Source organism: Procambarus clarkii, chromosome 48 (assembly GCF_040958095.1).
Source record: "Procambarus clarkii isolate CNS0578487 chromosome 48, FALCON_Pclarkii_2.0, whole genome shotgun sequence".
Lineage (NCBI taxonomy): Eukaryota > Metazoa > Arthropoda > Malacostraca > Decapoda > Cambaridae > Procambarus > Procambarus clarkii.
Genome location: NC_091197.1, coordinates 10,560,194 through 10,586,029, shown reverse-complemented (window position 1 = coordinate 10,586,029; position 25,836 = coordinate 10,560,194). Strand labels below are relative to the sequence as shown.

The 25,836-nt window shown below is 42.6% G+C and overlaps 1 protein-coding gene across 2 annotated transcripts in view; it reads left to right on the top strand.

Moving 5' to 3' along the window:
* Positions 1-24,951, top strand: part of LOC123764767 (double-strand-break repair protein rad21 homolog) — a 30,389-nt gene extending 5,438 nt beyond the window's left edge. For both annotated transcript variants that reach the window (XM_045752875.2, XM_069302604.1), the window contains exons 2-18: positions 6,662-6,933; positions 7,340-7,467; positions 8,025-8,097; positions 9,264-9,379; positions 9,821-10,029; positions 10,872-10,979; positions 11,159-11,303; positions 12,137-12,203; positions 12,420-12,579; positions 13,547-13,696; positions 14,051-14,242; positions 15,301-15,422; positions 16,324-16,412; positions 16,639-16,956; positions 19,578-19,761; positions 21,143-21,501; positions 22,747-24,951. In XM_045752875.2, coding sequence (XP_045608831.1) covers positions 6,791-6,933; positions 7,340-7,467; positions 8,025-8,097; positions 9,264-9,379; positions 9,821-10,029; positions 10,872-10,979; positions 11,159-11,303; positions 12,137-12,203; positions 12,420-12,579; positions 13,547-13,696; positions 14,051-14,242; positions 15,301-15,422; positions 16,324-16,412; positions 16,639-16,956; positions 19,578-19,761; positions 21,143-21,501; positions 22,747-22,820 — 2,637 coding nt within the window. In that variant the 5' untranslated portion in view covers positions 6,662-6,790 and the 3' untranslated portion in view covers positions 22,821-24,951. The remainder of the gene's footprint in view (positions 1-6,661; positions 6,934-7,339; positions 7,468-8,024; positions 8,098-9,263; positions 9,380-9,820; positions 10,030-10,871; positions 10,980-11,158; positions 11,304-12,136; positions 12,204-12,419; positions 12,580-13,546; positions 13,697-14,050; positions 14,243-15,300; positions 15,423-16,323; positions 16,413-16,638; positions 16,957-19,577; positions 19,762-21,142; positions 21,502-22,746) is intronic.
* Positions 24,952-25,836: the final 885 nt, after the last annotated feature.

Here is a 25,836-nt window from a genome sequence, read left to right as displayed (position 1 = left end):
AGGCGAGAATGGGGTTAGAACAGAGGAGGAATTTGAGTTGTTCGAAAGCAACGGTTTGCTGCATGGTCCAATTATACCGTTGCTTGGGACTGGTTAATAGAATTAGAGGTGTGGCGACTGTACTGAAATTCCTCACAAACCTACGGTAGTAAGAGGCAAGACCAAGGAAGCGCAGGAGCTGCTTCCTGGTGGTAGGCTGTGGATACTGTAGGATAGCTTGAGTGTGTGAGTCTAACGGAGCTATGCTGCCACTCCCAATAACATGACCCAGATAACGCACTTTACCTTTCGCGAAAGTGGACTTGCCCAGGTTGATGGTGAGGCCGGCTGTCAGGAGCTTGGAGAACAGACGTCGCAGCTGGAGCAGATGTTCACTCCAGGAGTTGGAGGCTACGACGATATCGTCCAGGTAGGCGTATGTGTTATCCAAGCCCTGGATGACACGGTTGACAGCTCTTTGAAAGGTGGCCGGGGCATTACATAGTCCGAAAGGAAGGCGTTCATATCTGAAAAGTCCAAAAGGAGTGATGAAGGCAGATATCTCTTTAGCGCGCTCCGTTAGACACACTTGATAGTACCCCTTAAGCAAGTCCACTTGGGACAAGTACTGGGCACTACCAATGGCATCAAGGATGTCATCTATCCTTGGCAAGGGGTAAGCATCCTTGACAGTGACAGAGTTCAGTTTTCGATAGTCGGTGCACAACCGCACCTTACCTTGGGGTTTGGGCACCAAGATACAAGGTGAGGCCCAGGGGGACTCACAAGGTGTAGCCAGTCCATGGTCCAAGAGGTACTGCACCTCAGCACGCATGACTTCCTTCTTGCTCGGGCTGATTCGGTAGAAGGGTTGACGAATCGGCCGGGTGTCGGGGAGCAGTTGGATGTCGTGCTGGGTAACATTACACTCTTGGGGATCATCTCTGAACAACTCTTGATGTTCTCTGAAGATCTTGACGAGAGGTGCACTATGATTATCCTGAAAGTATTTGGGAAGATCATTAAGGATTTCGGAATTAGAAAGCGCTGACTCCTTGTCAGTGCTTTCGGGAGGAGAAGCTGGGAAGGTCTCACTGTGGATGTAGGGTTCTGTGAATGTGGAATAGTTAATCAAGACAGTGGGAGGAGTACCATTATATTGCTTCAGGAGGTTGACGTGGCACAGCTGGGTCTTCCGCCGCCTATCTGGAGTCTCTATCACATAATTATTATTATTCCTGCACTCTTTGACGCAGTAGGGTCCTGAAAATCTGTTTTGTAAAGGTGAACCTGGGATAGGGAAATAAGCAAGGACGAAGTCTCCCGGCTTGAATTTTCTTACTTTGCTGGTCTGGTCGTAATGAGTCTTCATTCTCACCTGGGCTTTCAATAGATTATCATGGGCAAAGCGGTGGACTCTCTCTAGAATGTGCTGAAGGTTTTGAAGAAACTGGGGCACATTCTGATGCTCACTGAAGGTGGCATCTCTGAGAGAGTCTTTGAAAGCCTTAAGGGGAGTACGGCACTTACGGCCGTAGAGCATCTCATAAGGAGATACTCCTAGGGACTCATTGGGGAGACTTCTGAAAATACACATTATTAGGTCAATCTGCTTATCCCAATCCTTTGAGGTTTCACTACAAAACTTTTTCAAGAGTGCTTTGATGGTCTGATGACTACGTTCAAGAGAACCCTGTGAAGCAGGATGATAGGGGCTGGACAATACCTGTTTGATGTTGAACTCCTCCAGTGTTCTTTTGAAGAGATCACTGGTGAAGTTGGTGCCACAGTCACTTTGAATCTCCCTGGGAAATCCGTATTGAGTGAAGATCTTCAGTAGATGTTTGATAACCGTAGCAGCCGTGATGTTCTTCACTGGAACTGCTATGGGAAATCTGGTGGTAGGACACAGGATGGTTAGGATGTAGGCGTTACCTGAACTGGTCCGAGGTAAAGGACCAACACAGTCTATTATGAGTCTGTGGAAAGGTTCCGCAGGCACCTGTATGGGAATCAGTGGTGCTCTGGGAATGGAGACGTTCGGTTTGCCTGCCATCTGACATGTATGACACTGTTTTACGTACTGTTTGACGTTATTTACCATACCTGGCCAGTAGTAGTCTTGACGAATCCCATGGTAAGTCTTGTTGAAGCCGTAGTGGGAGAATGCTCCATGGGCCAGGTGTAGAATAGTGGGCCGCAGGCTGGTGGGAATCACAAGTTGTTCGGTGTTGGCCCAATCGTCCTCCTCCTTCAGTTTACTGGGTCTATATCGGCGGTAGAGCAAGTCGTTCTCTAGGAAGAACCCAGGAATACTGTCGGGTTGAGTCTCAGCCTGGAAAAACAATGGTGTTAAAGTAAGATCTTCCCTCTGCAACTTACGGAACTCCAACTTGGTCAGATGCGGGGGTAGTTTCTGAGGGTCTTGAGGGACAGCGGTAGCAGTAGAGTCAGCTGGCTGTGGACGTGCGGCTTGTGCACGGGTGGTCACGAGAACCGGAGGAGAAACTTCATCACTCTCTTGAACCTCTGCTGGAACATACTCGAGAATAGGGTTTCTGGGCACAGAGTTACACACCTGGGGTTTGTCCATGACGATCAGGTTGGTCGGTTGCAGGTCTTCTGCCAAGTCGTTGCCTAGGAGAAGTTGCACTCCAGGCATGGGAAAAGGCTTTTCCCTGACGGCGACTTGGACTTCCCCGTTCACGTAGGGACAATCCAGGTGGACTCTGGCGAGAGGGTATGGAGTGGTAGCAGTGAGGTCAGTGATGAAGACTGTTTCCCCGGTGTAGACTATGTTGGGCACAGCCGACTTCAAGATGATCGATTGTAGAGCCGCTGTGTCCCTCAAGATCTTCAATTTGAAACGTCCCTCCGGATTTGAACCGTTGGCAGAGACAGTTCCAGTATACAGGTGGTTACTGAAAAGAGAAAGATCATTAACATCAACACCAACATTCATCACAGGCTTACCGGACTTAGGAGGAGTTGGTTTGGGTCGTTGTTGGTCAGTGGTTCCCTTGTATTGAGACTTACCACACTTGTCTATGGTATGTCCATAGAGTCTACAATACTTGCAGTACAGTTGTGAACCAGCTTGATCGGGGCTCACCTTCTCGTAACTGTACCACGACTTCTTACTGGAGGATGGTTCAGGTGTCAGCCGGTGGATGAGGCTGTAAGTGTCAGCCGACTTAGCACACTTCAGGTAGTCGGTTTCTTCTTTATCTGCTAAGTAGAGGCGGACAGGAGGCGGCACACGTCTCAAGAATTCTTCAACAAGCATCAGGTTGACGAGTTCTGTAAAAGTAGAGACATGTGCTGCTTCCAGCCATTTCATGAAATACCTCCGTTTCGTGTTAGCAAACTCAAGGAAGGTAGTGGTACTTGCCTTCAGGTGGTCACGAAATTTCCTTCTATAACTTTCAGTAGAGAGGAGGTAGGCGTCCAACACTGCTTGTTTCAGAGTGTAGTAGTCATTCTCAGACGCCAAAGTACTGAGTGTGACTGCAGCTCTACCTGTAAGATGGACTCTGAGAAGTGTGGCCCATTGGTCGACAGGCCAACTGAGTTGATTAGCAAGGGTTTCAAAGGTGGTAAAGAACACATCAACTTCTGCTTCTACAAAGGATGGCATTAACTTACTTGCATGTGATATATTAAAACTGACGGGAAGATTGGCAGTAGCTTGCTGGCGTTGAGCGAGGTGTGAAGTTTCCAACGTGTATTCCCGTTGACGACACTCTAGAGCCAGAGTCGCTTGTTGCTTGTCATGTTCGCGTTGCATCTCCAACTCGCGTCGTTTGGTTTCAAGCTGTACTCGTTCCCGCTCCTGGAGTAGTGCAACCTCACGTTCCTGGAGGGCGAGTCCACGTTCGTGTTCTTCTCTCCTCAAGGCAGCTTCACGTTCTCTGAGGGTGATTTCTTCCCTTCGTATGTCAGCTGCTTCCCTTTGCTGTTCGCGGGCTTCCCTTTGCTGCTCACGTTCAATCTTGGCCAGCTCTAGTTTGAGTTTCAGCGTTGCCAAATCAGTTTTATCTGCAATATAGTAAGTTTCATGAGTTTCAGAGTCTATCTTACCTTGCTCTAAATAGTAATCCAGCAACAGGTTGTGTAGGTCATTTTTGTTGGCTTGGTAGGGAACTTCTAGTTGATACTCATGTGCAAGAGTTTGTAGTTCAGTCCTCTTGGCACGACTTAAAGTCCCTATTTCACCTGCTGGATTTGCACGGAAAGTTTGGAGACGAAACATGGTGAAATTAGCAAATAAAGGTACACGAATGTTCAATAATGAAATGTCAGAAACAGGACAACGTGGCAACTGGTACCTATCCTGTGTGATCTTTAACAATTAACGTTAAGTGAAAGATATTAAATGATTAAATTAAATCAAGGGCGCAGGAAATCTTGTACCCGGTACTCATGTAAGAGAATAAGGGCAAGAAAATCCTACTAACAAATGAAACAAAGTTTCGAAAACAAATGAAACAGTTAAATGCTTCAAAAGTAAAATTGGTAGTCCAAGGATGTAGGCATACCTTGCCAAGTCTCTATAGGACATAAAGCAAGTTTTTCCTACTGAATTTAATATGATACTTACAGAATTAGCGAACTTTTGTGCTCTGAAAAAATAAGCTAATTCCCTACCGTTGTATGTATCATCATCTCTGACTGACGTGTAGGGGTGCGAGGTGTCAACTGGTGACGAGAACTGCTGCTGAGGTCCCAATTCAGCAACTAAAGTTCGAGCTAGAGGAACTATGGCCCTCTTTGTCCTCCTACAGTCAGATTGCAGAAGATTGGGTACTCTTGACCCGGGGCAGACCACAGTACCAGGGTACCAATATGATGATCTGTCAGAATGAGAAATATTCAAGGGACATAGATGGTAAATACGAGTAATAACATGGAGGGAGAGATGACCAATTAAGAGTATGACTGAGGCCTACAGTCACCACGTAATCCAAAGTTGTCTCACCTTCACTATATGTTACTCTCGTAATGCACAATACACCGCACCTTATAAAAAATGAAATTGAATGAAAAATAGTAAAGCTACGTTAACAAAGTTAAATACGCTTACCATAAATTACCACTTGTCACCAGTACCTGAGTGAAGCTCCTAGGACAGGCCCCCATATAACTTGTGACGGTAACGCGTTGGTGTTCGGCTGTTTAAGGCTAGGGGTATGGCCTCGTCACATAGTTATAAAAAAAAATAGAAAAACTGGAACTTCGTCTGTGGTAAGGTAAGGAGAAGACACACAAAACACAAGTAAAACTTTAACAATGAAATTTTAATTACGTTAAATAAATCAAAACATGAAAATATGGACAAACAAATATGTATAATAAAATCAATGAATCAAAATAATAAGAATACTTAAATGACACAATGAAAGTTACGTTAAGGCAAAATAACAAGAAGTGCAACACAAAGTTTAAGTGGGAGGTGCTGGAATATTGGCTTAAAGCCACCACCTCTCTCAGTACACGCTAACGTCTAGCTGGGAGGAGTGCTGGCTACGAAAGCACGGAACATTCTCAAGACTGATGTTGGGGCGACCCCAGACATCGGGTAGTATTGGGGGGCGAGTGCAGGTGCAGCCAGACCGGCGACCAATCAGCGGAGCCGTAGCGATCAACGGGTAGTTTGGTGATTTGGGTCCGAACAGGTGGCGGGCTGCATACGTTTCTGCTCACCCTTGCAAGCCTTGCTGGTGTTGGTGTTGTTGTCGTTGTTGGACATTTCTTCCATAGTCTTTTTATATAATTGTGAAGACGTAATTTTTGGAGGGAAGAGCAGGCTCAATCTCTTGAAGGAGATTATCGTCACAATATATATATGTATATATATATATATATATATATATATATATATATATATATATATATATATATATATGTATATATATATGTATATATATATATATATATATATATATATATATGTATATATATATGTATATATATATATATATATGTATATATATATATATATATATATATATATATATATATATATATATATATATATATATATATATATGTATATATATATATATATATATATATATATATATATATATAGATATATATATATATATATATAGATATATATATATATATATATATATATATATATATATATATATATATATATATATATATATATATATATATATTAGGCTGCAGTATTAGGTTGTATAATATTACGTGGGATATATTAGGCTACAGCATTAGGTTGTATAATTTTTGCGTGGGATACATTAGGCTACAGCTTTAGGCTATATATGCAGGATATATTAGGTTATAACATAAGGGTATATAATATAGGATATATTAGGCTACTAGTAGCACGTTAGATATATTAATCTACAGTATTAAGCTATATAATATCACGTGGGATATATTAGACAATGGTTTTAGGCTATATAATATCACGGGATATATCAAGCTAAGCATTAGGCTACATACTAGCACGTAATTAAAATAATGTCAACAATAAGAAATACCGACTCATGAATAATATCATATAGTTGAATTTGCCTCAGAGGGCAACGTCTACCTATTTACTTATGACATTCTTGTGTATTAGTATAGTTCTATGTGATCAAAACAAATATCCTAAGGCTCAGAATGCTGTGTTTAACAACATGAACGTGTATGTCCTCATTTGCAGTGCTCAGTGGCTCAATATTTGCCCACGGATAGCAGTGAGGTGTGGTAAGGAACTTCTTAGCAAGTGTGAGGAGGAAGACAGCAGGAGTAGAAGCCCCAGTGGCAGCCCCCAGCAGCAGCAGCAAGAACTATGTTCTACAGCTACGACATCCTCAACCCCAGGAAGGGGAAGCTGGCCGTGGTGTGGCTGGTGGCGACGGGCAGGTTCAAGTACCAGAAGCGCCAAGACAAGAACTTCAGGGACGTCATCAATGTCAGAGTCACCCATACTTGGTCAGTAGCAAGTCACGTTAGTACTGTAGGCTGGGCATCTAAAAAAAAAAATGTTTTTAGTAAATTTAACGGTTAGAGATATGTTAGTCGTAAGTACGTTAAGAGTACTTGTCTCGTGTACTTAACTATCAGAAGTTATCTATTGGTTACGGGGAAGTGAGGTCTAGCTCTATGGTACCTTTTGCATTATTGACGAATCTGGACTTAAAAGTTGTGGATGGATCATATTTCTTGCATTAAACCGTATATATTATCATTCAGTCAGCACTTACGTGCTGTCAAGGTTGAAGAGAGCCTATGTATTACTGTGAAGGATGTAACTAAGATTACTTCTGCCCCCACATCCTAATTTTTGTGATTTTGTTCATTTATTGTGGGATTGTGATCTCCATGTGATGGCCCCCAGCGAGGAGATCCTGCGGTACGTGGTGTCTGGAGACAAGAGGAAGGAGGGCCGCTTCTCCCTCTACCTCTCCTCCATGCTCATGTACGGCACCATCAAGGTCTACCGCCGCCAGATCTACTTCCTCCTTAGTAAGTCACTGGTCTTCCTCTACCTCTGTCACTCCTTCACTAGCTGTCACTGGGCGAAACTTGCACGAGAATAAGAACAATGTTGAAACAACGTTCTCATTAAATGAACAAATCCACAAGGGCCGTGACAAGGGTTCGAACCTACGTTCTCATTGTTTAGCTTTGCTGGGACGAGATGAAGAGGGGTGGAGGGGGTAGATAAGGTAGTCTTAAGACAGTTTAGTGACAGTTTATCTGAAAATTCCCTCTCAGCTAAGATATAGTTACTGTATGCAGGGGGAATGAGTCGCAATAACGTGGCTGAAGTATGTTTGACCAGAGACTACACACTAGAAGGTGAAGGGACGACGACGTTTCGGTCCGTCCTGGACCATTCTCAAGTCGATTGTGAGAATGATTGTGACAACATTCACAATCGACTTGAGAATGGTCTAGGACGGACCGAAACGTCGTCGTCCCCTTCACCTTCTAGTGTTGGGTGGGTTGTGGTGTAGTAGAGTAGTGCAGGGGTGGGGGCAAGGCTTTGTGTGGGGGTTCACGTCTCTCTCCTCCTTCAGGTGAAGCCCTGGAAATGTTCGAAAAAATTCAGCGGCAGAAAATGGAACTTGACGTGGACGTGCCCTCCGTGTGGTGAGTTATGTGGTGAATTGTGTAATTAGTCCCCCATGGCGCAGTGGTAAAACACTCGCTCGGCGTTTCGCGAGCGATTTGGCCAGGGAGGATTGACCTCAGTTGATCAATCAGAGGATTGTGATGACCTCAGATGTGTAATGACCTTAATTATGAGAAAAATTTCAGTAGTGTGATAATCTCATTTGTGTAATGACATATCAATAGTGTGATGACATCAATAGTGTTATGACATCAGTAGTGTGTTGACCTCAGTTGTCTGGTGATGTCACAACCCGGAAATGCCCATTAAGCCAGTTGTTGCACATGTTTACAGGTTGATGTGCGTTAAGGCTTCACTAATTAGCTCACAGCCGCCACATATGTAATTTGTTGGGTGTTATTATGTTATTAATTAGTATGTATACACAGAAATCACATTATCGTGATATATCAGAGAGAAAATCCACAGGGGCTGTGATGAGGATTTGAACCTGTGCTGTGGGTGTTCCCAGATGGATAGGGAATACAATTCCCTATGCATGCAAATTCCCAGAATTTGTATGTATGTTATTAATTTTCAAATTTGTAAAATTTGTAATTAATATGTAAAGAAATTAAATCTTTGAATTTTCCTCACTTGCATAAGTAAAAGAAGAATTTAAATGTTTGGAATGTAAATATGAAACGAAAATATCCACATGCGAGCGATCATTAAAGATAGGAAAAGAATCATAACATAATGACAATACAAAGTCTTCAGAGCAGGAAAATCACGCATGGAGTCGCGGTAAATGCAATTTCTTAAAGTGTGGCATTGGAGTCGATTACGACTGGCCTATGACATTCACATACCACCTATGTGTTATCTTGAAAAGTTGGATGATGCTAGCTAGCCCCAAGCGTCTAGCCTCCTACCTTGCTCAGACAGACAAGCAGACAGACATTCTATTTTTAGATATAGATAGATAGGGTTCAAGATATGACGTTTGGATATGGAATGCATTTTAAAGTTGATATTGTAAACTGAAAGTCTGTGTCTGTTGACAATTCCTAGATATGCACTATTTTAACCAAATCACCAATTGTAATATTAAATATTGATGGTATGATTTAGGTATGGTATGATATGTGATCATTTAGACTGGTGTTAGTGCCGGAGATGACGTGCATGTTTTCCCCACCAGGAGGTCGTCGGTGACGCTGGCAGAGGTGCCCCAGCAGGTGATGAGAGACCTAGAGTGGACCACCATGGGTCCCCCACCACCACCTCGACGATTCGGGGCATTCATCACACCGAGAAGTCAGTTTACCAACTCATTTATTATCATCACATTTACCTTGCTTGCATTGATCACAGTGGTCAATTCTGTGTTTGCTGACGTGTAGGTCAACTGATGTTTTGAGTCACAGTGGTCGTGGAGGGGTAAAAAAAAAATGGTCATGTAAGGAACCAGATAATGTGAAAACCATATAACAGTGTGTGGTTAAATGTTTGCTGTAGTTACTTTGTAGATGTGTTCGTGGCGACATCTCCAATCGCAGACGACGAGTCTCAATAACGTGGCTGAAGATATGATGACCAAATCACACTCCAGAAGACGAAACGACGACGTTTCGGTCCGTCCTGAACCGAAAACCAAGACAATCGACTTGACAATGGTCCAGGACGGACCGAAACGTCGTCAACTCCTCACCTTCTCGTGTGTGTGGTCGACATCTCTAATTACGGAATATTTCACAGAACGCGGAGAGATCGAGGAGAAAGGGACTCCGAAGCGCCGCAGACCTGACACGTTCTCCGAGTCTCAGTTTCTGAGAGAGGAACCCAGCGGCGTTGAAGGCGACCTGCTCTCTCTTCTTGCTATAGACTGGGGCGAGGACACCCCTACTCGCGCCAGACCCCAGGACATCACCTTGCAAGAAGATGAGTTGCAAATTGCTTCCTTGCGGGTATTATATTAATGTTGGTTTTCTTGTACTATAGAGGCTTCTGGGATTTTTGGTATATTGCATATTGAAAGACTGAGGAGTCGGTGAGAGACAAAAAAAATAGGAAGGTAGTGACAACAGTGGAAAAGGGAGAGGTAGTGGCAAAGGAAATGGGGAGTAGTGACAAACAAGGAAAATAGGGTGGTAGTGACAAACAAGAAAATGGGAAATATAGTGACAACTAAGGAAGAGAGGTCAAGCTAAGAAGGGGCATCAGCCTGCATCAATGACCTGGAGAGCATGAAGGTATTTACACAGGTTACAAACTTGTGATGGATATTTGGCAATATTAAAAATGTCTGTCAAAATGTGTTGGAGTAATTAGCTGTGTGGATTGAGAGCGCTTGTTTGATGACAACATAAACTTTGTTCTGTTTGTGATCAATTAAAATTTGTGGTAAATATTTTGCAGGTGGTATACAGTGAATAGTTTAAATTAGCATTTGTATTAACAATATCATTTGTGTAATTATTTAATCACTTAGCGTCTGCTGGCTTTACAGTGTTGATTATATTGGACTTTATTGAAATAATGGAAATTTATTCCTTCACCTAATGGCCCTGTCCACCTCGAGATAAATAGGTACCCATGAGTTAGCTTATTGCGGGGTTGCATCCTGGGGAGAGACCTCGATGTAAGCCTAACTTGTACATGTACAAGCTGGCTGCCTGTCCCCGGAGAAAATGAACTATTATTATAATACTTATTGAAATAAAGTCACAGATGTCCGAAGCCAAAATGTTGTATCTTGAAAACGATAATGTGGGTAATAAATATGATTACTAGTGTTGATCCCTTGTAGCTGACAGAGGAGCAGCAGGCGCTGATGACGGAGATAGGACCGCTAGACCTAGGGCCCTCCTTCACCACCTGGGAGGGTCCGCTAGCCCCCCAGCCTCCCTCATCCCCAGTAAGATTCTAACACTAACTAATGTTGAAACTTTAGATGGTCATATAGCTTGAAAACAACTATGTAGAATTGTGTATTTTGTTATCATGTACACTTTGTTTACTTGAATATTTACAGAAAATGGCATATAAATCCTTGACTCCCTTTCAGCACGTGTTACAATTGGTGACTATTTTCAGACCATTGAAAGCGTTACAAAGAGACTTCGACTGGAAGGCGATACAGCAGAGAAGGGAAGTGCGGATGTGGGAGCCGTCGAGCGTGAGCTCCCTCGTCAGACAGAACAACCGCTGGAGGAGGAGGAGCTCCAGATTTGGCCTTTACGTTAGTGAATAATATTTTCATTATTGGCCAAACTTGGCCACTTTATTAGAGACTTGGCCCTTCTGTTAGAGATTTGGCTCCTCTGTTGTAGTCTTAGTTCCTTGGCGCCTCTGTTAGAGAAAAGGCCCCTTTGTTAGAGGCTAGACCCTTCTGTTAAAAGATTCCCTCTATTAGAGGCTTGGCCCCTCTTTTAGAGAAAAGACCCTCCCCTGTTAGAGACTTGGCCCGTCTGTAAGAGAGAAGGTTCCTCTATTAGAGGCTTGGCCCCTCTGTTGGAGCGAAGGCCGCTTTGTAAGAGAGAAGCTCCTCACTGTTCAGTCAAAAAGTCATTCTCGCTGATATTTGTGACTAAAGGGGGAGTTACCCCTTGCTTATTTAACTATGCAGTATATTTTGTCTGTATGCTCTTCACAAATTCTCTTGGTGTTCTATGTGGATATATCTTTGGGATGATTTCAGACTTGAAATTGTTATGATTGTTCATCTTGGAAGCTCCCTGTTGTAATTGGAGATATTGGGAATTCCTTATTGTAACTGGGCAGTGGAGCCTCTGGGTAACTGAGCTCGCTATTGTAACTGGGCAGTGGAGCCTCTGGGTGACTGAGCTCGCTATTGTAACTGGGCAGTGGAGCCTCTGGGTGACTGACCTCGCTATTGTAACTGGGCAGTGGAGCCTCTGGGTGACTGACCTCGCTATTGTAACTGGGCAGTGGAGCCTCTGGGTGACTTGAACTCTCTATTGTTGCTGGGCAGTGACTGGAGAGAATGTCCGTCGCCGCATGATACCTGGCAAGAGTCCCGATTCAGTGTCTCACAGTTCCATTCTTCCACAGCACGACCACTCCTACCTGAGCCACCAGTCTCACCTGTGCTGGCGGTCACAGATACTGCGCCTCCTCAGTAAGTATTTATTACCTAATTTTTTTTCAGCTAAAGATCCGTGCTAATCATGACCCAGATATTTGTCATATTCCGATTGGGCAATTTCAGCGTTGTTCAGTTGATAGTTGCCAACTCAATTATAATTTTGTAGGCTTAGAAGCTCTTTCTAGAATGTTAAAGTTGTTATATATATTTATTACCGGTGTTTACTTAAACTTGGGATGGTTGGTGCAGGCAGCCTGAGATGGTGGTGGTGCCTCCAGTGGAGAAGACCCCTGAGCAGCCGACAGTGCCAGATGATTTGTTAAAGAAGAAGGGCCAACTCCCTGAGGCACTCGAGGACCAGACCCTCCTCGAGCCCCAGCAGCCTCTACTACCGAGCGACAGTGAACCGGTCTGTCTTGAGTCTTTGAATATTAATGATGCCAGAGTCACGCTTAATACACCTAATGATTACCTGAAATGCCAACATATTTTTTATGTATGTCATGTTGTTGACTGATTCTCTCGTACTGGCATGCAAGTCTCACCAAAACAGTATTATTTATGAATTAATAAGTTTGTTTCGAGTAAATTTGCATTAATACATTAGTCTTGAGTAAATAACGTTGTCTAGAATATTTCAAGCTACACTACCAAGAGAGACAACCCTGGTGGTGACATAAATCAATTATCGAATTATAAATCAATTTGCATACTAATCACAATACAAAATATTAGTATAAACAGGTGCTCTGTGTTCCATTAGAAAATTACATTTATATGGCCTTATACAATTGCAAAATGTCAGGTTGTAACTTGTGCCTTGAACCATCACATAGGTCAAGCTGGCTTCAGCCCGGAAAGTTACCAAACTTATCACAATAATGTAACTCATTGTATTATGAGAAGAGACCTCACGCAACTGGACTCTGAAGAACCTACCTCAAACACTGTTTATGTAGGCCAGACGTAACTGTATGTATTTATGTGTGTAGGGTATCATTTTAAAAGCCTTACAATCACCTTCAGTATTACAGAGAAAAAGAGAGAAGAGGGAGAGAGAAGAAAGGAGAAAGAGAAGAGGTGTATGGTGAAGGGAAGGGATGAGAAGTGTAAGATGGGGGATGTTGGTGGAGAAGGGTTGAGAGGGAGAGTAGAGAAGAAAGGGGAGGGGGGTTCTCATGGGAGAAAGATAGAGAACTGGGGAGACTGGAAGAGAAAGGGAGATTGGAAGAAAGAGAGATCTTAGTGCAGCCTTGTACCCCCTCTCCCCTCCCAGTATATGTAATACTTAAAGCGGCATAACCTTTTAACAAGTAATTTCCTCTTGCGAAAAGTAATCAAGAGGATTATTAATAAGAGGTTGGTGTGGCGTACAGTTGAGGCTGGGGCCCCTGGAGAGAGGAGCGCCGCCCCGGGGCAGGGGCAGAGGACACAGGCGACGTCTGATCATCGACCGAAACATTCATATCACCACCGCCGACATCAGAGCACAAATTCAAGATTATTCCTCTACCATGCGGCGTGAGGTAAGCCTTCCTTACGGGGTGTACTAATGTAGAGTATGTGTGTGAGCCTTGCAACTGTTGTGGAGTGTATTCTGGAGTAGGTCAGTTGATGGCCTAGGGGTAAACCTCTTTGTATTCGGAAATATAATCAAGATAATATTAAAATTGACCTACATTATATCCGGTTATTGCCTCAGATTTGTAATGCTATCTCAAACCTAAAAACTTTTTTTCTCTACATCGCAACCCGTCATTGCCAATTTCTGCATCATTGACCTCGATGCTGTCAAAATTAATCAAATATATTTCAAGTACTGTGCATATAGTAGAGTATATATGTGTTTCAAGTACATGCGTATTATTATATGTTGACAGAGTTCAGCCGAGGACGTGGCCGACGTTCATGGGTTGCGCCACAAGATTCCCGTTGGTCGCCTGCTGTCCGAAGTGACCCATCGGCGCCCCCTGGCCACCAGCCTCGCTCACATGTTCGCCTCACGCTACATTCTTCAGCTGCCCATACTGGATGCCCCTGAGGCTCACCCCCCAGTTAGACGACAGCTTCAGGTATGGAGGTTTATTGCCACTCCTCGCTAAATTGACCTCATGTACCTTCATGAAACAGGGGAAAATTATTATTTAATAGTGCTATATGTTACTTATAATTTTTTCTGATAGATGGAAAGAGTATATAATTGTTAAATTCAGCTTTATTTAAACTTCTTTTTGTATAAGTTTCTTGGCTAATCAGATAATTAGCAAAGATCTAATATTCGACTAGATCTCTAAACAATTGGTGGTAGAGTATTTGCGTCCTGCTCTCATATTTTGAAAGCATCCTATGGTCTAGATTTTTAATACATAATTTGGTCCTACGTTTCCCTCTTCATCTCATTTTCTTGTTCATCATTTTTCCCTCTGCGCCATTGTAATTTTCCTGTGGAAACATAAGTCCGCCAAGCCTTGCACAGGTCTTCAGACACCTGTGTGCTGGCAAGTATGGAAATTCTACCCGACTGCCCTGGCTGGTCTTGGGTTCAGATGATATCTAGAAAACAAATGATCATTTTGCGCTAAAATTAGGTCTTGATTGATGAACAATTCCACAAGGGCCATGACGAGGATTCGAACCTGCGTCCGAGAGCATCCCAGACGCTGCCTTAATCGACTTAGCTACGACATGGTCAAAAGGAGTTGAAACCGAAGTTCTACTGAACTTACTGGATCCTATAGGTATCTACTTACTTACTGGATTAAGGTCTTGATTGATCTTCGTCAATCAGTTACCCTGGAGTATGCAATAGTGCTGGGGCATCCTGGAGTGTTCAGCTGGGGGGGTGGGGGTGGGGGGTCATCGTATTACTGGGAGTTGTGGCACCCTACAGTGTACATGTCAGCTATGGCACCCTACCTACCTGTTGTTGATTCCGGGGATCACCGTGCCCGCGGCCCAGTTGGTGTGTATAACCTTACTGGCATAATGCTTTCCTTGCAATAATAACTTTCTTACCTTACACCTGCTTATCAAGCTTATTCTGGTCACTGATGTAATTAAATGGAATATCACAATTCTTAAGTAAGTGTTCTTGAGTCTTCAATGAATTCTCTCAATTTCTTTTACGCAGTTAGTGGATGAGTCTGTTGAAGAGCCTCTTGCTGGAGCCAGCGTCTCCAGTATGGACCTGGGCGATGCTTCCATGTTCCAGTTATCACACCACGAGTCTTCTAAAGGCTCATCCAGCAGGAGGTAATTTTTTTTTGTATAAAGGAAAGACAAAATCAATTCCAGAAGGGTCTCTCAGAGATATCAGAGATTTATTTGTAATAATGTTATTTTTGTATTTATACCATATACTTTTGAGCATTTTACAGTGGAGTATTACTAGGTATGCACAATATAAATTATATACAGTTACTAATAAAGCGTTTCGGCAATAACCTCAACTAATTAGGGAATTTATTTATATGTTGAATAGGGTAACGCTTAATATTATACGAGAAATAAGCTAACATATTTAAAATTGTTAAGAAATTTAGCAAATGATTTACAGTTTGTAACAATTAGTTTCAAAGAAATGGGTGGCATTGTAAATCTGTACCTTTCGTAAAAGAATTAACAGCTAGAATTAACACATTAGATCCTAAATAGGCTGTTTGTTTATAGAAAGCTTATAGGCTTATAAGCCCATAATCCTGCCATTAACAAGAGAATCACCAATTAATTGTACCTATGCCAAAGAAGAGGGCAGGATCACCTCTAGCGCCATATGACGAAGTCTCTTGTTCGCTGCTTCTCCCCACCAACCCTCAGAGTTCTGCCAGATTATAAAATACACTTTACATGTAATGGTACACTACGGGCTCACCATGGCCCGTGCTATTTGTCCCGCTCTTGTGCCAGGTAAGTTACGGGCTCACCATAGCCCGTGCTACTTGGAACTTGTTCAGAGTAGCTGAATCTATAACAACAACAACAACATGTAATATGTAATGGGAGTAGTGGGAGTGTAATAAGCACACTGTTCATCTGGTCTCTCTTCCCCCACTCCCTTTGTATCATATATTTGTTATGCAGCTTGTTATATTCAGTATTTTTCACATCTATTTTATTCTCGGGTTGTGTGTGTTGATAGTTATCCTCCCTACAGCATCCATATGACCCCCAAGACTGCTCAGTTGGAGGTCAGTGTACCTCCGGGCCTCTTCCAAGACACCACCCAGCTGCTGACCATTCAAGGTACTTCTACTTAACATCGTTCAAATAGTGACGTTCTAATGTATATGATTAGCGCCTTGCCATACAAGAATGTCACTCTCACTTATTGAAATGTAATGTTAATGTGCATAGTTAATTCAGAGTACTCATTTTATGGCATTTTTCTTTGTGGATATCTTCACTATTCGTGTTGGGCCACTTCGTTGTGAGTGGCGCTGTCACTTTGTCAACCTTGTGTTCTTGACAGAGGAGCAAGGTGTGGAGATGTTCCCGCCGCCTGTGCTACAGGAGCCCGGGCCTCCTGTAGCCCTACCGGGAGACGTCCCACTGGCAGTGACCCCGCCGGCAGAGGTACCACCTACAGAGCCCTCACTAGCAGTAACCCAGGCGACGGAGGTCACACTGACAGTGACCACGCTGACGGAGGTCACACTGACAGTGACCAGACTGACGGAGGTCACACCGGCTGAACTATCACTACCCCTTGATGCACAGCAAGCAGAGCGCGACCTACCAAGGAGTATGATAACCTCGAAGCCAGTTCCAGTTCGTCCTCCAAAACCAGGTGAAATAAAATAATACAAATGTATGATTTATATGTAGTAATAGAGGTGGGAATAAAAGGAAACGAAAATGTGGTAGAGATATATATAAACATATAAATAAGCTTGCCTCATAGTACTGCACATTGATTTAATCATAGAGTATTAAGATAGAGAGTTGCTCGGTAAAACAGAAGCTCTTGCCAGTTGTCACAGGTGAAGGTCATTGTTTTATGTGAACAGGCGGTCAAAATGGAGAGACGCTGCTCGTCCCAGTCTGGGCCTCAAAATGCTGCATACACATTTTGTGTATACTAGCCTCAACAAGTATACTAGTTGAGGTACGGTGCCTCAACAAGTATACTAGTTGAGGTACGGTGCCTCAACTAGCATACACTGGTTGCAAGCAACTAGTGTATGCTAATTGCAACCCTATTGAGGGACGGGGAGGGGGTGGGGGGGTAAGGTCCCAGCCATAATTACAAAATATTGCACTTTCAACTTCCTTTTAGTATTTTCCATTAATTATTACTGTTTTTTAAGTGTTGGAAAATGTTATACTCCAAGGTGGGCAGGACTGAGTGACCAAAAAGGGCCGAATGTCTGCAACTGTGTCCATCATGAGGCAGCGTTATTTTTTAAAAAAGTTGGCAAACCTTATTTTGAAAACTAGAAGATGACTGCGTTACAGTCTCCGTGATGTAGTGGTAAGACACTCGCCTGGCGTTCCGCGAGCGCTTTGTCATGGGTTCGTATCCTGGCCGGGGAGGATTTACTGGGCGCAAATCCTTAACTGTAGCCTCTTTAACGCAACAGTAAAATGTGTACTTACTACGGTTGTAACAACGATTCTTCGCGGCGGGGATCGTATTCCAGGGACCTGCCCGAAACGCTACGCGTACTAGTGGCTGTACAAGAATGTAACAACTCTTGTATATATCTCAAAAACAAAAAAAATGTGTTTACAACTGGCCTTGAACGATGGGGTCACTGCCAAGGTGAAGAAGCAGATGGTGTCTGTTGTGGACAAGATCCTGACAGGCTCAGGAAAGGAAACCAGCAGCAGCGAGGGTGAGAATGACTACAACATTGTGACCACGACCATTGAAGACGTCTTTGGGGCTCTACGAGGGCGGGGAAAAAAAAGAGAGACACCAAGTGGGATCAAGTTAGCGAAGAAATTTCTCATCGAGAGACCTATGAAATTGAAACCCTTCATCGTCAACAAGGGCTTGTTCCTCAGCCCAGCGTTGAAGGACTTGTTTATCAAGTTCATTGTGCTTATCCCCCCCTCCCTCCCTCCCTGATGCCGTCGGGGAGAGGCACTTCTCTTTGGGGAAGACGGCCTCAGGCTACAGACTTCAGGGCTCGGTGACAGCCGTCTTGAATGGAAGCTGAAGCATTCAACTTATTATAATTTTTCCTATTTTCCTAATATTAATTTTGTATTAATTAATTTATTTGGAATTTAACTTATAATTTCCTGAAATCAAATATTAACGATTTTCTGTGTCTTCAGCTGCATTTCAGTAATATAGCACTTGCCGGGCATGTTTAATCCAACGAACAAGTTGGTCATAGTTCCCTTCTTCCGAAAGGACCATGGCTGGGACCGTCTGTCTATTTTGAGACACAGACTGTGACCAGTATGTCTGTTTATTTTGAGGAGCGGGTGCCTACCTTTGGTGACATACACGTGTGACGGGGGTCCTTGTACACGACAGGGAACAATAAAGGGGTTCTGGTTACCTCACTGTAGTGTACAAGAGCTGTGTGTTGTGTACTGTACATGGGCACGTCAAGAACACTTCTTATAAAACTATAGCAACTAAAGTTAAAGAGCAAGCATAATATTAACAACTGTATATATGTATTATTCTTCACCTTACTGTGTAAGGTAATAGTCTTAATTTCCTGTCCTCGAGTATGTTACAAGGTAGAGGAAATTCTGTATGCTCTATTAGCAGAGCAAGATGTTATTTAATTAGTGTTAAAAATTTGTATGAGTAGGATGTTAAGAGATTAGAACCACAGTACCCACACACCACACAGTAAAGTAAGAGGTTACAGCCACAGTACCCACACACCACACAGTAAAGTAAGAAGTTAGAGCCACAGTACCCACACACCACACAGTAAAGTAAGAAGTTAGAGCCACAGTACCCACACACCACACAGTAAAGTAAGAGGTTACAGCCACAGTACCCACACACCACACAGTAAAGTAAGAGGTTACAGCCACAGTGCTCACACACCACATAGTAAAGTAAGAGGTTACAGCCACAGTACCCACACACCACACAGTAAAGTAAGAGGTTACAGCCACAGTGCTCACACACCACACAGTAAAGTAAGAGGTTAGAGCCACAGTACCCACACACCACAGTAAAGGAACAGATCAGTAACTGACAAATATTTGCAAGTGTGACATACCAATACCAAATGGATCCTGTAGCACAGTGGCCTGCGTCCTTGTCTCAATCAAATGGCCTGGGTTCAATCCCCAGGTAGGGCAGAAAAGGCTGGGTAGGTTTCCTTTCTCCTCATGCATCTGTTCAGAAACCAAAACGTTGTTACTCTTTCTTTTATGTGTGGATTTCATGGCCTCTGCTTCAGTGACAAAATTGGGACTTTTTCTTCACAGATCAAAGTGGTTTCGAGGAAATCGGGCTTGCCACGCCCCCTGGCATGTTACCAAAACCGCCGCGAGTCAGCAGCTTCGTCCCTCCTGAGAGAACCCCGGAGAGAGGTCCTATCCGCTCGCCTCCTGGCGGGGCCACTCTCGTTACCTTACAAGCCGACGTTCATTATCATTCCCCACAAAAAAGGTAGGTTATACCTAACTGTTGACTCCTTATGTCGGCGTCTATGCCACTCTGGGTCACCCATCTGCCTAAGACACTATTGGTCACACATCTATCACTGAGATACTGTTGCTCACATATCTACCTCTCTGAGATACTTTTGCTCACATATCTACCTCTCTGAGACTCTGTTGGTCACCCATCTACATTTGAGACACTGTTGGTCACATATCTACCTCTGAGACTGTTGGTCACACATCTACCGCTCCTCTAACACTGTTGGTCAGCCATCTACTTCAGTCAAAAATGTGGCACGCTAAGGTCGCTGTAATCTGGAACAAGAGGAGTGATTGATGATTGATAAAGATTAAGCCACCCAAGAGGTGGCACGGGTATGAATAGCCCGTAAGTGGTACAATTTTTTGTTCAGTAACTCTTTTCCGTATTCTGAGGCTGCATTTAATCGTCAAGCTGTTATCGCGGGGGAGGATACTGCTTGACAGTCTTTATGAGGATGTCCAGCTGCTGGACACCTTTTTTGACCAGGAGAGTGGCTGTGTTGATGGCTTCAGGGTGGCCACTGCAAGATTCAGGGACTCTTAAAGCTCTTCTAAGGTCGTTGGTTGCTTCACAACCAACACGTTTGGATGTGTGTATGAGTGGATGGAAACACACGTTCAGAGAAGGACCCAGTGATGTAACAGTACTGGTGGAGACAAGTTGTACTGTATATAATCTCTGATGCAGTGGTGACCAGGAATTAACCAGGTTATCATAAAGGTAAGAATGCAGACACGGAGGGAAGTGACCTTCTTAAGCGAGCTCACATAGGGTCCTGTGGTGCAGGGGTCTGTATGCTCCACTCACAAGAAAGAGACCAGAGTTCAATCCCGTTTATATCCCTATAAACGGTTGGGCACGTTTCCTTTCACCTGATACCTTGGAAGGTATCGGATCCATAGTGGTAGACGGTTAGAACAAGTTAAGTGAGGTGGAGGCCAAACCGTTTGTAGTATCAAGTCGTTATATGACAAAGAGTGCTGGGAAGACGGAACACCACGAGCTTAGCTCTCATCCTGTAACTACACTTTGGTAATTACACTTAGATAATGATTTTTGTTCAGCCACAATCAGTTCTGTATTTGCTACTTTATTAAATACAGTTAAATGAAAGATTACTGTAAAATTAATAGAGGTTGTGAAACTGATGGTGCCGGATAGGAACTGAGGATGGTCCCCCTTATGTTGTGTTGCGTTGATGAGCATCCAACCCAACTATTGAAGCTGAAATGTGCTGTCTTTATGTCGACGTGTTCCTTAAGAGAATGAGTGCCGGTAATCTTCTATTAACTGACCAGATTGGTAAAAGTTAATTATTATTATATTGCCAACTTGTTTCCTTCAGGACTGTGAATGGAGTGCCTCTCCCTACTACTCAAGAATTTGATGTAGCCGAGGTGGTTTCTCCAGTTGGCGTTGAAGAATCAGTTACGGGGCAAGTGCCTGCAGAAGGTGGCACTCCCAGGGCACCAGTAGGAATGCCCGGTCCTCATTCTCCGCCTGGACCCGCTGACATCAGCGACACTTTTATTCCCAGTTTTATTTCCCCCATACGGCAGATTTCGCCGAGTAGCTTAAAACCACATGAAACCGAGAAAGCATTAACGGATGTCCTGACCAGAGGAGCACAGGTCACTTTAGACAGTCTTCTGCCCCCCAACCCTACAAGAGGCGAGGCCGCCCACATGTTCTCCGTTCTTCTTGGTAAGTGTTATTCCCAACATTTGTCTCACTGAATGTCACTTTTCACTGTATTTGTACAAAGTTATCTTTGTCATTTACCAATCTTATTTTAATGTTTCTTCATTCCTAAATACAGTTTGTAGGCCCTATCCAATTTTTAAATATTCATCTGTGATTTAACAAATGTTTCAAACTTTCTTACACCTGTATTATCTGGTGATGCTACTACCTTCTCTAGCCCCGACCCCCCACATCATAAATTATATAGTAAATAACCCGTTTAAAAAGGTCACTCGTGGATTTCAACCAACATCCTCATACTAAACATAGAAAAGGCCTACTACATTTTATTTGGAAACAAATCATCTGACAAAAAAGACCTTCGGATGTTGATCAAACCACACACTAGAAAGTGAAAGGACGACGACGTTTCGGTCCGTCCTGGACCATTCTCAAGTCGATTGTGAATGGTCCAGGACGGACCGAAACGTCGTCGTCCCTTCACTTTCTAGTGTATAGTTTGGTCAACATATTTCAGCCACGTTATTGTGACTCCTCGTCTGCAAACCTTCGGATAATGTTAACATTGAGAGTAAAAGTGTGGGAAAACTCGTAGGATTGTATATAGACAAGAGACTTAACTTGAGTACTTCAGTGTCCTATGGCTCAGTAGTCAGCGCAGCTGAGTTACACCCGAAAGAAAGGGGGGAGGGGGGGGAGTGGTAGAAATAGCCTAAGCGACTCTATCCCTTTGAGATGTATGTCTTTCTTGTCTCAATAAACATACTTGAACTTGAACCCGAAAGATTCCGTGTTTGATTTTCGTGGCAAGACAGAAGCGTTTGGACAAAATTTCGGTTCACCTGATGCCTGGCCACCTAGTAGTGTAATTTAGGTACCCGAGAACGGCACAACTGCATTATTAGAGCACCGCTCCTGTGCCAGGTAAGTCCACTACGGGCTCACCAGAGCCCGTGCTACTTGCCCCGCTCCTGTGCCAGGTAAGTTACGGGCTCACCATAGCCCGTGCTACTTGCCCCACTCCTGTGCCAGGTAAGTTACGGGCTCACCATAGCCCGTGCTACTTGGAACTTGTTCCGAGTAGCGGAATCTATAACAACAACAACAGGCACAACTATTGTGGGTTGCAACCCTGGGAAGGTCAGTAGCTGGTCTAAGGGAACCTAGGGGAGAAAAACAACAGATAACATCGTATAATAATTGTGACGTTGTTTCATAATATTCATTTGCTTTCCATTCCCGCAGAGATGCACAAAAAAAGACTGGTACGCCTGGATCAAGAGATTTCCTTTGGCCCAATATACGTCACCCGACTCTAGAGGTCTCCTGATCTCTGTCACCACCGTCGCTGTGTTCTGCTCAAGACTAGTATAAGGGTGTTATGTTCTGGAATGTCATTGATAACTTCAGCTCTATTATAGACGCCTTTGGCGGTAATGAGGGGGGACAACACTCAGCTATGAGGACCACCTTAGTGTGGAGACTGACCGGGGGCTGTGACATTCTGCACACACCTGAATCATTAATAGCATGTCAAATGTTTCTCTTAAGAAAGATACGCGCTTTGTTAGTATGTACATCCCTCACTCATTGTATTATATGTTCACTTTAGAGGTATAATGTGGGAGCATTGTATAGCACAAGTGTTTGAGGAACACTATGTAGCCCCAGTGTGTATGGGGGAACATCATGTAGCTCCAGAGTGTAGGAGAACATTATATAACTCCAGAGTGTAGGAGAACATTATATGGCCCCAGAGTGTAGGAGAACATTATATAGTCCCAGAGTGTAGGAGAACATTATATAGCCCCAGAGTGTAGAACATTATATAGCCCCAGAGTAGAAGAACATTATATATCCCCAGAGTGTAGGAGAACATTATATAGCCCCAGAGTGTAGGAGAACATTATATATCCCCAGAGTGTAGGAGAACATTATATAACTCCAGAGTGTAGGAGAACATTATATGGCCCCAGAGTGTAGGAGAACATTATATATCCCCAGAGTGTAGGAGAACATTATATCCCAGAGTGTAGGAGAACATTATATAGCCCCAGAGTGTAGGAGAACATTATATGGCCCCAGAGTGTAGGAGAACATTATATAGCCCCAGAGTGTAGGAGAACATTATATGGCCCCAGAGTGTAGGAGAACATTATATAGCCCCAGAGTGTAGGAGAACATTATATAGCCCCAGAGTGTAGGAGAACATTATATAGCCCCAGAGTGTAGGAGAATATTATATAGCCCCAGAGTGTAGGAGAACATTATATAGCCCCAGAGTGTAGGAGAACATTATATAGCCCCAGAGTGTAGGAGAACATTATATAGCTCCAGAGTGTAGAACATTATATAACTCCAGAATGTAGGAGAACATTATGTAGCCCCAGAGTGTAGGAGAACATTATATAGTCCCAGAGAGTAGGAGAACATTATATAGCCCCAGTGTAGAAGAACATTATATAGCCCCAGAGTGTAGGAGAACATTATATTGCTCCAGAGTGGAGAACATTATATAGCCCCAGAGTATAGAACATTATGTAACTCCTGCTTTTAACGGGAGAAGCAAATTTTCCGGTTAGAAAACTTAAATTTTATTTTGTGAATGTTCTTAATTTTTATCATGTTGAAAATTTTGTGTTTAGTTATGAAATTAATAAACGGATGTTAGAATTCAGTCATTTCCAGCTTTGAATAACTTTTTGAATTGTAATAAATTTGGTCAATTAAAGTGCGTGCCATTGTAGAGATGACTGTCAAAGAGTACAACCTGCACGAATGACTTAACACATTCCTGATATTTCTATTTAATTACTGAAGTGTAATTTGCTTGAATTAATTTTGGGGTATTTAATCTTTTAAAATTTATTTTTTTAAACTGCCCATCCTTCTGTTATGGTAGTACTTATATTAAAGATGAGGACCATAATATATATATACCGACGTACAACGAAATTAGAGCGTAAAAATCCGAACTATTGAGTTGGACAAACCTGAAAACTATTTTTTTACTTGTGTGGCTCTGACAAACTAACCTAACCTATGCTAACCTCCCTAGGCCTAATACACGATATCTGAGGCCGAATATAGTACATATGTATGCCATACTAGGCCTAGGAATATTTATATTTTAGCTTCATTTATTTTACAAGAATTCCTTACTAGTCAGTATACTACTATCTAAAAGCTAAGAACGTATGAATTTTGACTATTGACGACCGTCACAATAGATATTATCTAAACAGGAGGATGGGTTGTTTTTAAATGCTGTAATTGAAACTTTTTTTCTCAGTTTTATTTGGAAGTATTTTTTGAAGTGTGAGAGGAATGGTGGCGACAGTGTACTGTGTTCATATGACTTGTCTTTGGTTACACCTTATGTTAATACCTGAACGAGGATTAACAATATTTTATATATGCAGCCAAAAAAAATAAAAGAATTTTTAAAGTTGTGTGTGTATCAATACTAGCATTAACAAATTAAATTTATATTAGATATTAACATATAATGGTAAAATAGCAATGTATTATAATTTAATTGAAAAAGAAATAAGCGAGTTAATGTATATAGAAAGTGAATTGTTATAAATTCAAATGAAAATTCAAATATTTATTTAGGTAAAATACATACATACAAGGGGTGATACAAAAATTAATGAATTTATAGATAGAGCTAGTACATACAAAATGTATTATAGAATGTATTTCTGAGAGCCTCCCTCAGCATCTCTTGTAGCCAAGTACTCACTCTTCCAGTCAGGCTTTATGGAGATAATTCCTGTTCTCAGGGTATACGAAGTCTGCTCTTATGCTTGTATCCTGGTCAGGGTATATAAAGGTGTAGAATAAAAATGTCTTGGCCTGCAGATTCGTTAGACATCAGCCCCATTCCCAATAATGAACCCATAGTCTTAATTTTAAAAATAAAGAACTAGACAGTGCATTTTAGCAACCATATTAGCAATAATGTTGCGGCTAGAAATTTCCAAGAAATTCCAAGAAATTGTATTGCAAACAAAAGTTCCTAATAATCCCACAAGCACTATTTACATCAATATATGTTTCCAAGAAATTCCACGTACTACAAATGATAGTCTGCAGCAATCTCACTTACCATTGGAATTGTTTTTTCAAGTGATTCACGAGGTATTAATAACACCCACCAGGAGACAAGCCGTTTCTCATCAACCAAATTACGAGCAGCCTGGAGCCAGAAACGAGACAGGAATGTACCTATTAATATTCTTAAAATTTTGCTACAATGTACTCACTATTATTTAGAGAAGCCTTACCGCAGCCGGTTGTCCAGCAGAGAGAGCGAGAGAGAGCCCCGTT